Source organism: Myxocyprinus asiaticus, chromosome 10 (genome assembly GCF_019703515.2).
Source record: "Myxocyprinus asiaticus isolate MX2 ecotype Aquarium Trade chromosome 10, UBuf_Myxa_2, whole genome shotgun sequence".
Taxonomy (NCBI): Eukaryota; Metazoa; Chordata; class Actinopteri; order Cypriniformes; family Catostomidae; genus Myxocyprinus; species Myxocyprinus asiaticus.
In genome coordinates, this window is record NC_059353.1 from 16,279,477 (window position 1) to 16,292,912 (window position 13,436).

At 38.7% G+C, this 13,436-nt stretch overlaps 1 protein-coding gene across 4 annotated transcripts in view; it reads left to right on the forward strand.

Moving 5' to 3' along the window:
• raph1a (Ras association (RalGDS/AF-6) and pleckstrin homology domains 1a) overlaps positions 1 to 13,436 on the forward strand; it is a 123,364-nt gene that overhangs the window by 40,017 nt on the left and 69,911 nt on the right. For all 4 annotated transcript variants that reach the window (XM_051709276.1, XM_051709273.1, XM_051709274.1 and 1 more), the window contains one exon: positions 12,424 to 12,543. In XM_051709276.1, coding sequence (XP_051565236.1) covers positions 12,424 to 12,543 — 120 coding nt within the window. The remainder of the gene's footprint in view (positions 1 to 12,423; positions 12,544 to 13,436) is intronic.

Below are 13,436 nucleotides of genomic sequence, written 5' to 3' on the forward strand. Positions count from 1 at the left end.
CTCGAACAATGAACAAGATCCCATAAATGATTCCATTGGAATTGTTTTAGAATATCTCGTCTCTTTTCTGAAATCTCCACTCGCTCACGTCTCTTTCCTGTTTTCTAATCACTATTTGGCTCCTGCGACACTCGAAAAACCCTGACTGTCAAAGTGATAGAAAGCATTTAATTATCCATCAATGTTTTCAAAATTCGCTGAAAGACAGATAGTTTTTAGTTACCACAGGCTCTGATTTAATATGTATGTAGCATTTTCATTTTGCAAGGGTAATTTTGATCAGATCTCTATCCGATCACAATGGAGACCCATTTGACTGCAAGGTGTAAATGCAATCCAGCTAAAGAATATCCAGATACTTTCCGGTTATGAAAAGCATGTTAATGCAAGGTATAAATGGGTTATCTGTGGGATAATGTTGGCACGCAGCATGTTGTGGAGAATGTGTTGAAGCTATTGGACTTGTGATATTTTTATTTATTTATTTTTTCCCCTGGCGGACAATAAATCTGTTAAAAAATGGACTTGGATTTAAGGGGCGACCCGATCCATATCTAGTGACCAAATACCATAGAGAATTGGAGGTGGTCGTTTTTCACTTTGACCAATAAGGAACCACCCAGAACATACTAGAGACACCCTAGCAACCTCCCAGATCACCCCAGCAACTGAATAGCAACATCCTGACTAACACCCAGCATACCTTAGCAACCACATAGGAACGTTCTGATAACCACCCACAACAATCAAGCATCGTGGCGGTGTGCTATGCATGGTCAAGCACCTCACAAATATTCTTTAGAAAGTGTAAAAATGTAGTTGATTTTGAGTTAATAAAACCACTGTGCCATAGGAGTTGCCCTCTGCAGTAATCCTTGGCTTTCATTCAACAAGTAGCAACTAGTTTTATAAGTTGACGCTTCAAGGTAACTTGCACTAGCATGATTAAGAATCAAGATAATTATGTTGATAGGGTGGATAAAGTACGAAACAATGCTAAAACATTTCAGCAAAATCCACTGAACGTGGACACAGCGAGAGCATTACAGTGTTGGTAAAACACGTGTTGCTGTGTTTAATAACTATTAACACTGCTGGCTCTACTGTGTAGGAGGCAACAGGACTGCCTGCATTACTCCATCAGAGTGAAGTGCTTACTGTGTTTGGAATGTGTTAGGCAGTGATGTGAAACAGATGCCGCCTCTGCAGGCTTGATGCTGCACGTGGCCACTGTCTCTCCAGACTGGATCTGCATAATGCGAAGAAAGTGCGAGTCAAGCAATCCCAGTCCAGGTTCTATTAGACTGGACTGCCGTGGCTTGTCTTTGCAGCACGTGCAAAGTTCCGGTCACAGAGCGGTTGGTGATGCTCTCATTGTCACATGTACACATGCACACTCATTTGCCCTTTTATGCCCAGGATCCAAAATTAACACTCAGCAAGCGGCAAATTCCATGAGGGGACACGTGGAATATTCCACACCTAAAGGAAATAAAAACAAAAATATGATTAAGAAAATCAGGATTTGTCTTTACATTTCTGTGTGAGGGACAGTTTCACTGACACATTGGGACTAACTGGTATATGATGCTACTCGTATTTAATGGCTTGCACCATTTGTCACAAATTTGCAAGGAAAAAATTGTTTAAAAAAACAAAAAACATAAATACACTTTTTGGTCAGAAGTATTTATGGTCAGTCAATTCACTCTCCATTGGCAAGTGTGGAAGAAAATTATTTTGGACCCTGTCCACTGGTCCAGTCTGTGTAATCAGGGACAGTTTCGAGGACACTTATGTGTGTGTCTGTACCATACACACAGAACGGCCCACGCCCCGGGCCTGCCAGTCCAGGCCCAAATCACAGGGCTGCTAACCGCAGGGAGCTAATTGTAGCACAGCTCCCGAAATGCTCCTCTATAATTCCCTCCCTGGTTTCGCTCACTCTCTCCTCAGATTTAACATAAACAATTGCTGATATAGCTCGGAACGTGTAGGCTCCAGGGACGAGCCAAGATGTAAGAAATGGAAACTGCATTGGAAAAATATTATGATTTGAACTTGAGACTGAGGTGTTTGGAATCTAGCATGAACCCATTACTTTTAGTGCTTTCTAAATGAAGCAGCACTGTTTTAAATAAGCAAATTATAATTGTTTTTAACCAGGCCAACCAGGCCAGGAATTCCACAGAAATAGCAGAATTGGAATGCCCGTCATTCACATACTTCTGCACATAAGTATAATCTAATAACACAACGAACGCATCCTTGTGCCGAACAAACTAGACACAGCGGCACAGATTGCAGGTGTCTCAAGATGTGTTTTTAACAGTTGAAATTCTTTTAAACTTGACACAGCATCTGAAAAAATGCTGCACTCCTGTGCTAGTCACTGAAAAAACTGCAAGATGTGGCGCAGCGGTGAAAGATGACTGTCTAGTGCATGTTTACATAGAAAAAACAATTGAAAAACAACACAGATGGATGGATGCCAAAAAATGCTTGGTCATTTAGTTTATTAAAAAAAAGCTAACTTGATAATGCTTTCAGCTACCAATTATAGTGTTACTCTCAGCTTAGAGCACATTTTACCGTGTTTAAATCCATCTGCAGATTTCACCTGAGAGGAAAAAAAAAAAACTCAATCTACATGCACTAATAAAAAAAATTCCAAATTGTACCATGGTATTACATTTTCTTTCTTTCTTTTTTTTTTTTTTTTGGAGGGAGGGGGGCATGTACCATTGTAGTACTCATTTAGTACCATGGTATACACTCACAGAGCACTTTATTAGGAACACCTGTACACCTTCATATTCATGCGATTATCTAAACCAATTGTTTGGCAGCAGTGCAATGCATAAAATCATGCTGATACGGGTCAGGAGCTTCAGTTAAAGTTCACATCAACCATCAGAATGGGGAAAGGCTATGGTTACTAGGATGACCCCTCTGAACAATTGTAGAAGGCAGAATAGCATCTCAGAGCGCACAACACGTCGAACCTTGAGGCGAATGGGCTACAACAGCAGAAGACCACGTCGGGTTCCACTTCAGTCAGCCAAGAACAGAAAGCTAAACTAAAACTAGACAGTTGAATCACAATATTTGCTGAGGCACACAGATGGTAGGGTCAGAATTTGGCGCCAACAGCATGAATCCATAAACACAACCTGCCTTGTGTCAACAGCAGAGTTTCCGCTAAGAAATTTTGGTGCTGGCAAACATGTCCGGGAATGAGACAGTTTGCCAGACAAATTGTTAAAAATCTAATTTCGCTGTTTATTTTGCGCAATTTAAAAAAAAAAAACATTTGTGTGGATTTTTTCCCCTTTTTCACCCAATTGGGAATGCCCAATTCCCAATGCGCTTTTAAGTCCTCGTGGTTGCGTAGTGATTCGCCTCAGTCCAGGTGGCAGAGGACGAATCTCAGCTGCCTCCGCATCTTATCACGTGGCTCGTTGAGTGCGTTGCCATGGAGACATAACGCGTATGGAGGCTTCACGCCAGCCACCGTGGCATCCGCGCTCAACTCGCCACGTGCCCCACCAAGAATGAACCACATTATAGCGATCACGAGGAGGTTACCCCATGTGACTCTACCCTCCCTAGCAACCGGGCCAATTTGGTTGCTTAGGAGACCTGGCTGGAGTCACTCAGCACACCCTGGGATTCAAACTAGCGAACTCCAGGGGTGGTAGCCAGTGTCATTTTGCACTATTTTTAACACGATGGACTATGCATAATAATGCAATAGAATAATGACACACAATCTAGTCAAATGAACAATAAACATTTGTTCATTGTAGCTGCTTTTCCATAAAAAAAATAAATAAAAAAGAACGCCTGTCATGGAAAACGCATTCAACAGGGTGCAAAGCAAAATAGCTTTTTGTTTACAAAGAAATATTAAAATAACTAGGGCTGCCCATGACCAAAGATTTTCCTAGTTGACTAGTAGTTGTTAGTTTAAGCCATTAGTCGACTAGTTGTCGCACATTTATGATATTAATTTAATTACTTATATTTTGGATGCATCAGAGAATGGCATCAGAGTTCCAGGGCTGAGAAAGAATGTTATAAGTAACATTTCTAACACTGTTCTACATTACAGAGAAACACTAAACCATAATAATGAGCCTTTAAAATATCAATTTTACATGTGCACGCACAAAGCGAGCCGTAGCGACACCAGCAAAAGTGGTAATGATTCTGAATGTGTCGGAAAAACCAGCAAGGAGACTGTCTGAGCATTTTGTTCATTTATAGAGAATGCACATTAGGGTTGTGCTGACAGACGATGATCTCGGGGATGATCGACGATGGTCAGAGTGATCGCCAATAGCTGATGTCTTTGACTATGTCAAGACGATATTTGGCTCATTTTCCCAATAATGTATTCAATTATTATTATTATTAGGCTATTATTATTATTATTATTATTATTATTATTATCAAATTAATAATACAAATAATTTGCCCGTAGAAACACAGACACGCGCTTGAAGAAAACACACTTTATTATATTATTAAGAACAGATGACAGAAAAGCCGTCTATGTGCATGTATGACACGCGGTTTGTACGGAGGTGTGCAGTCTCGTGGAACACGCGCATGTAAAACATTCTCACTCTTTCTTTGTTTCTGTCTTCTGAAATTTTTTTTTTTTTTTTTTGCAAGAACAGTATTGTCTATGAGTGTTGCAAATTACCTCAGACAGAGTTCAGTTAGCTTTATTTCCACAGAGCAGTAAATTGTGAATGCAACTCTGCAGCCTATACATCTGTGATTTAAAATATAAAATACAAAAACAAGTTCACCTCGAACCATGATTTATATTTCAGTGATTATTATCATTATAATTATTATTTTTACATTTATGATTGTTTTTATGTCTTGATTTTTGTAGGTAATTTTCCACCTGCATGTTTAGACAGATACTTGCCTGACGGTAAATGGAAAGGTGGTCACTTGTGTGTTTGTGTGTGTGTGTGTGTGTGTATGTATGTATGTATGTATATATGTGTGTGTATGTATATATATATATATATATATATATATATATATATATATATATATATATATATATATATATATATAATTATTATTATTATTTTTATCACTTCGTTATTTTAATTGCTTTTTCATTTCATTTGGAGTTCAGTTTGAATTTAGAAATGTATTAAGTACATGTATTAAGTTTTTTGTTTAAAAAAAAAACAATTATTGAATTTTCAATGCAAAATCACTAAAGACAATATTCTCCAATCCCTCAGCCCAGGGGTTTCCGATGTAATTGGATATTGCGAGAGGTATGTGTATACACACACACACACAGGGTTGGGAGGTTTACTTTTGAAATGTATTCCACTACAGATTACAGAATACAAGCTGTAAAATATAATTTGTAACGTATTCTGTTAGATTACTCAAAGTCAGTAACATATTCTAAATACTTTGGATTACTACTTCAGCACTGGTAGATTTTTTCACTTGTTTTGACTATAAAAACTCTGTCAGTACAGTAAAACAAAATACACATGTTAAAAATACATTCTCTGAAAAACATAAATATCTTATGCAGTGTTGTTTCTAAAACAAGATAAATCAAATTGATCTTATTTTAAGGATTCTCATCAAGAATAAGATTTTTGTCCTAATATGAAAGGTCTTACTAGAGAGAAAAAAATATAATCTAATGTTTATTTGCATCCGTAAAATATTCACAGCGCTTCACTTTTTCCACATTTTGTTGTGTTACAGCCTTATTCCAAAATGGATTAAATTCATTATTTTCCTTAAAATTCTACAAACAATACCCCATAATGACAATGTGAAAAGTTTGTTTGAAATCTTTGCAAATGTTTAAAAAAACAAAACAAAAAAAAAACAATCACATGTACATATGTATTCACAGCCTTTGCTCAATACTTTGTTGAAGCACCTTTGGCACCAATTACAGCCTCAAGTCTTTTTGCGTATGATGCTACAAGCTTGGCACACCTATTTTTGGGCAGTTTCTCCCATTCTTCTTTGCAGGACCTCTCAAGCTCCATCAGGTTGGATGGGGAGCGTTGGTGCACAGCCATTTTCAGATCTCTCCAGAGATGTTCAATCGGGTTCGAGTCTGGGTTCTGGCTGGGCCACTCAAGGACATTCACGGAGTTGTCCCAGAGCCACTCCTTTGTTATCTTGGCTGTGTGCTTAGGGTCGTTGTCCTGTTGGAAGATGAACCTTCACCCCAGTCTGAGGTCCAGAGCACTCTGGAACAGGTTTTCATCAAGGATGTCTCTGTACATTGCTGCATTCATCTTTCCCTCGATCCTGACTAGTCTCCCAGTTCCTGCCACTGAAAAACATCCCCACAGCATGATGCTGCCACCACCATGCTTCACTGTAGGGATGGTATTGGCCAGGTGATGAGCGGTGCCTGGTTTCCTCCAGACATGACGCTTGCCATTCAGGCCAAAGAGTTCAATCTTTGTTTCTCATGGTCTGAGAGTCCTTCAGGTGCCTTTTGGCAAACTCCAGGCAGGCTGTCATGTGCCTTTTACTGAGGAGTGGCTTCTGTCTGGCCACTCTACCATACAGGCCTGATTGGTGGAGTGCTGCAGAGATGGTTGTTCTTCTGGAAGGTTCTCTTCTCTCCACAGAGAAATGCTGGAGCTCTGTCAGAGTGACCATCAGGTTCTTGGTCACCTCCCTGACTAAGGCCCTTCTCCCCCGATCGCTCAGTTTGGCCAGGCGGCCAGCTCTAGGAAGAGTCCTGGTGGTTCCAAACTTCTTCCATTTACGGATGATGGAGGCCACTGTGCTCATTGGGACCTTCAATGCTGCAGAAATTTTTCTGTACCCTTCCCCAGATCTGTGCCTCAATACAATCCTGTCTCGGAGGTCTACAGACAATTCTTTGGACTTGGTTTGTGCTCTGACATGCACTGTTAACTGTGGGACCTTATATAGACAGGTGTGTGCCTTTCCAAATCATGTCCAATCAACTGAATTTACCACAGGTGGACTCCAATCAAGTTGTAGAAACATCTCAAGGATGCACCTGAGCTCAATTTTGAGTGTCATGGCAAAGGCTGTGAATACTTATGTAATTACATATACACTACCAGTCAAAAGTTTTGAAAAACTCATTCTTTATTATAATTTTTCACATTTTAGAATAATAATAAAGTCATCAAAACTATGGAATAACATAAATGGAACTATGGGAATTACGTTGTGACTATACAAAATCCAAAATAAATCAAAACTGTGTTATATTTTAGCATCTTCAAAGTAGTCACCCTTTGCCTAGAATTTGCAGACATGTACTCTTGACATTTTCTCAACCAACTTCTTGAGGTATCACCCTGGGATGCTTTTTAAACAGTATTGAAGGAGTTCCCATCTATGTTGGGCACTTATTGGCTGCTTTTCTTTATTATTTGGTCCAAGTCATCAATTTCATATATATATATATATATATATAATCTATATCGTGAAGGGGAAACAAAAATAATTTATTCACACATGATATATTTTCTCGTACAATGAAATACCCGTCCAGTAGAGAATGCACAGATGAAGCAGGTTCTTTGCCAGAGAGATGTTGCCCTTCACAACTGTTGTAAAGCCATCTTTCAAAAAGTTGAACAACACACATTTTAATTGCACTTAATTTTTTTTTTTTGGAGTTTCATTTGAATTTTTAGTTAAAATAAAGTTCAAAGTTTTAAATCAAGGTATGTTGCTTTATTGTGTAGGCTTAACCCTAACCCTGCTTAACGAAAATTACCCCATGGTACCACCTAGCGGTTCATTGGTTTGCTGTGGAGTTTGTTTGTTTTTTTGCGCAAAACTTGGTCGACTAAGACTCTTCTCATCGGTTCTTTTTATTATGACTATTTCCTCCGAATTTTCATAGCAGCACGAAATCGTTTTGTTGCCAAAGTGAAGTCAAACGTGTCCAGTGTTTCTCTACAACCTGAGATTCACATAATCCCATGGTGTCCTCCTCTGTTTTAATGCAGTAACGCAGGCTGCTTTTGCCAGTGTGTGGGATACAGTGTGTTGCACTCACAGATTAGGAATCCGCAAGCACCACTCGATACACTTGTGGCATGAACTTAAGAGGTTGCTGACGCTTTGTGTTAATATTTGCACTGGACATTGTGTCAGACAATGTTTGGATATTTTAATGGTCAAAAACCAGTAATTACCTGCCAACGGAAACCACGGTCAACAGTCCAGGCTGGTGGTGGTGTAATGGTGTGGGGACGATTTCTTGGCACATTTTGGGCTCGTTAATTCCAATCAATTGAGGCTGTTTTGAGAGCAAAGGGAGGCCCTACCCAGTATTAGTATAGTGTTCCTAAAGTGCTCCGTATATCAAAGGACCATGGTATTAACATCTGATACCTAAACTGTACCATAGTACTGTACCACCACATGTATTTTTCTAAGGTTGGTCATCTAGGTGATGTAGTTTATGTTAATAATTCCTTAGCTGTGCTGGTGAGTAGAAGAGATTTGCGCCGGTGGTCTCTGTGGCATTTCTAATGACCCTACCGACTGTTCTGATGAAGAACTAAACTTCGGAACATCTGGCCAGTACTTAATCATCTCACTGCCCAGTTTCCTTTTTGCTTGTTTGAGAGGGATTGACCCACAATTACAAGGTTGCCAGATTGCAAATGATCCCCCCTGCATATCAAACATAACCTATGGAATGCTGGCTTCAGAAGCACTTGGTTGGAAACAGTTCCAACAGATCCATGAGAGCCAACTGTAAATAATCCATGTCTTTATTGATCCTAGCTTTTCTTTCCGTAAAATGGTTGATCTGTGTGGTGGAGATTTCTGTGGCCTGGGACAGCCTGCACACGAGGTTTCCTCACCAATGACTAGAAGCCATTTGCAGGCCAAAGTTCCCGAGAAGAATTGTAATAATTTAAGAGGATTACTCTCATTCTGTTCCACAGTATAGTTATATTTCTGCTAATTTTGTTCAGTGAGGCTATCACATAGACTGGTCTCAAAACGTATTTGGGTACTTTTGGACACATAAAGCACAATTAATTTATTAACTTCATTCCATTAGAAACTAAAAAACAGACCAAATGATAAACTACTGTCAATTGCTAGAGTGTGTCTTTTTCAGGTGATATTTGAATGTTGCATGAAGTAGGAACATTAGACACCGGAGAGCGTTACTGGCTCTGTGTTATACGGTGATTCAGATGCATTTACGCTGAGCTTGCCGAAACCTTTACAACTGGAAGGGATGATTTCCAAGCCATCTGATATTTACATTGATAAGACACTGATATATACAGATGTGTTCAATACACACACACACACACACACACACACCAGGTCACGATCTGTCCTGATCAGTTTGTTAAATTCTACAGGATGAACTTCTTGTTATGAATAAATCATTCATGTTTTGAGGGCTTAGTTCAAAGAAAAATTTGGTTATTGATATTACATAAACCCTCAATTAGCAGAGTGACAACTTTGGCAGTGACAAATAATAGTTTGTTCAGCCTCTGTAATCAGGGATGTAAAGTAAAGAATTACAAATACTTAAGTTACTGTAATTAAGGAGTTTTTCCCAGGAATTGTACTTTAAGTAGTTAAAAAATGGTATACTTTTACTTGAGTACATTTTAAGTGCTGTAACTGTACTTTTACTGCACTATTTTCCCTCCGTCTGTATTCGGAACTTCCCTGCCCTGATTGAATATTTATCCATCAACGTGATTGGCTAGGGAGAGTCTCGTGAGCCCCGTCAAATCAAATCACACGTAAAAAACTTGAACGGCAGCTGTAGATCGAGCACCAACTATTGTGGATTTGGAGAATGCCTCAAGCGCAGTTCAACACCTGAACTTCCACGGGATCTGAAAGGGCTTTTCACAGTGAAGAAGGCCAGTTTCTTGATCGTGTCATGTGAGTTTAGCTTGCTCAAGCCAGATATCAGCATTAATTTTGCCTAGAGGTCTGCACAGGCCTTAAAATGAAACCCGAACCCAACCCCATACCCGAGACCGTGTGGCTCGACCCTACCCGGCCCGAACGATACAGTCAGATTTTAAACCCGACCCAAACCTGAAATAGCTTACTATCTAATTTCTTCTCCTAGCAAGTACTTCTGCAATAGGCTGTATTTATGTAAGCATATCCACCTTACTTTGTATCGCGGAAGTAAGAAGCGGCTGCATTTCTGGTGAATGTGTAAAAGTTCCGCTGTTATTGACCGCAATGTAAATAAATAGAAGGATAATAATACCAGAATTTAGTGATCTAAATTTATAAACTATCACACAACCACAGGATGTACAGCAGAATGATGGCCTAATGTCGGATAATTTTCTAAGTTCAGCATTTATAGTAAAAAAGTAAATCATTCACTTGTTGCTGTGTGTTGTTGTATTGAAGAGACGGTAATAAAATCTGCTTCCTATTTTACTGAGATCGTGATGATGCAGTGTTACTTGTCTCCATGTAAACATCCATTTATATGTACCTGCATAACCACTGATGATGTCTTATTTTTTTATTTCCAAAGGTGATGTTTCATATGCTGAATGCCGATCTGCGTATCTGTTTACTATACACTGCTAAGAAAGAGAGAATGCTCTCTGAAAAGAACGGAGAGTAAAATGTGTTTATTAATTTGCCAGTATTAAACAAGATGCCGTTTAAGTTAAAGCAGCATTTGCCCAGCGGCTTTCTGTTCTCTGCTGGTTGTGTAAAGTTTGTGGAGGCGTGTCAGACTGCGAAGAGGACTGTTTTGTCAGCGCCTGATCTCTCATTCTTTCTGCCTATGTAACAGTGTGAAACAACGATGGCAAAATGCGATATACGTTAAAACTATATGCGTTCAAAACCAATGAGTTTATGAAAATCATAATTAATGATAATAATATGACGACATATATTGCCAGCCTGTAATATAAAGCAGCATAATGTAGCATTTATGATTAGCTAAAATAGCTGGAAGTGGCTGATACCAGAAGTAGTCCACATTCAAGGTTGACAATGGCGGCGCCCTAGTTTCGCACCCATTCACTTGCATTGTATGGACCAAAATAGAGATATTCTTCTAAAAATCTTAATTTGTGTTCTGCTGAAGTAAGAAAGTCATACACATCCGGCATGGCATAAGGGTGAGTAGATGATGAGAGAATTTTCATATTTGGGTGAACCATCCCTTTAAAGCCTGTTGTGGCCCCTGTACCAAACAACTTTTCCTACCCCTGCTCTATCTCCTCTATTGTGTGGGACATGACATGCCAAGTGATCCTGCTTTTTTAGCGTTTTTTGCATTTCTTGCATTGTTTTGAACATGTTTTATGCGCAACAATAACTCTCTTTGTTGGCATTAAGGGCATTTTAGACGCTACACATAAATTGATTTACATTACATTACATTACGGTTTAAAATGGTGACCAGTGTATTGAAAATAACTCTCTTTTCATTTCTGTAATCATGTCACCCTTTTATTTATTTTTTTGGAATCAGATTCATGTAGTGTTTATCATAGATAAGTGATGTATTTTAAAAGTTGGCAGTCAAAAATACCTATAAAATACTTATTTTTTATACTTTCTGGCAAACAGCCACACGGTATTTGTGCTACATTTTGAAATTGCATCATAAAGTGTTTATTATAACGGGGCATAGCTTTCGTAACTCAGTACTCAATACTCAGGAGTACTTTTAAATGAGCTGCTCTTTTACCCTTACTTGAGTAGTTTTTAGGACATGTACTTTTACTTTACTCACACTACATTTTTTGGGAAGTAACAGTACTTTTACTTGAGTATGATTTTTCAGTACTCTTTCCACCCTTGTCTGTGATGCATAATCAGGCAGTGTGTTTCCTTCTTGGCCACCAGAGGGCAGTGTATTATTTTTGGCCAGTGGTCATGACATCTGAGGTCAAATGCCAAGCATGTGCAATAGAGCTGAAAATAAAGTGCCATATTTTGAGGTTCATTTTGAGTGTTGTCTCTTCAAATATTTTGACATCAGAAAACATTGGTGGCCAGTGCTTATATTTCCGTGTATACATTATATAACTGTATATCTAAAATTCTAGTTAAATGGTCTCAATAATGTGTCATACTAGATACATTTGGTAAAGGTGTACTGCATTTCCTAAAGTTTTGTTCATTATGATTAAGGCAAGCGTTGCTTATATTGCTCATACTTGGATATCTTGTGTATACTTAGGGTAAGAGGTTTGTTCAAATTCCTAAGTATTTTCAATGCATAACTCACATAAACTTCAGCACATAATCTGCACCATTTGTGCTACAGACATGAACGATACCTCACATTGTTTAGGAATTTCTGAGTAATCAGACTTTGACTGTAAGTGTCAAATGATTTCTGATCAGTCCTGTTCTCGTGTGTTTCAGATGGAGCAGTTTTCAGATGATGAACTGGATCATGCAGCAGAGGAGGACAGCGATAAAGAGGACCAGGACCTGGACAAAATGTTTGGAGCATGGCTTGGAGAGCTGGACAAACTAACAAAGGTAAGGCAGAGAGATGATTTCCTTTTAATAAATATAGTATCCTGTAGTTGCAGTGATGGTAATAATTTCTTAATTGTCATGGCTGTCAAAATATAGTATAGTAGATTAGGTCTGTTATGTCATAACCCAAGAGGCTTCGAAGACCCCATTAACTCGATCTCTTTCCTGTGTTGATCTATTTATTATTGAAATAGGAAGTTGATGCGGGATGTAACAAAGGGCTTTTCACTTTATTTGAAATGACCTAGAGGCTTAACATCTTAGCCATGAATCATGATTTGCTACTTGTGTTGGTAGGGGGCAGGTGGTATGTATAAAGGTAGATCGGTTTCAAAACTTGAGAGCTTGTAGATTTGAATTTGAGAACTTGTACAATAAATATTTGTATTCGTAAGTTGAAATTTACACTCACAGCAACAATGTGAAAACTTGTAAAATAAAAATCTGAAGTTGAATGTTGCAATCTGCACTCACAGACAATAATCAAAAACATGTGTTTTGAGTTCAAAGTTGCAGACAAATAGTCACAAATGTGTAAAATGTCAAAATACAATGACAGACACAAACTTGTATTACATATATACTTTTGTACTTTAATTCACTTTTGCAGTACAACCACAAATCAGCACTTACAACCTCTCAAATCTGGCACTGCAACTTTAAATCTTCTCGCCATGACTTTTGCAACTACTTTCGTGAAAAACCTGTAGTAAAACTCACTTGTGCACTTGTAAACCCAGATGCGAGAGAGCAGACTACCGGTGTTGGGCGGGGCCAATGAAGTTGTGGCCAATCACAAGAGCTGGTACAACTGATGCCAGACCAATCAAAACGGATCATAGTACTTATTTTATGGCTGAATCTACTCTCCCACTGCATCTGAACTAGAGATA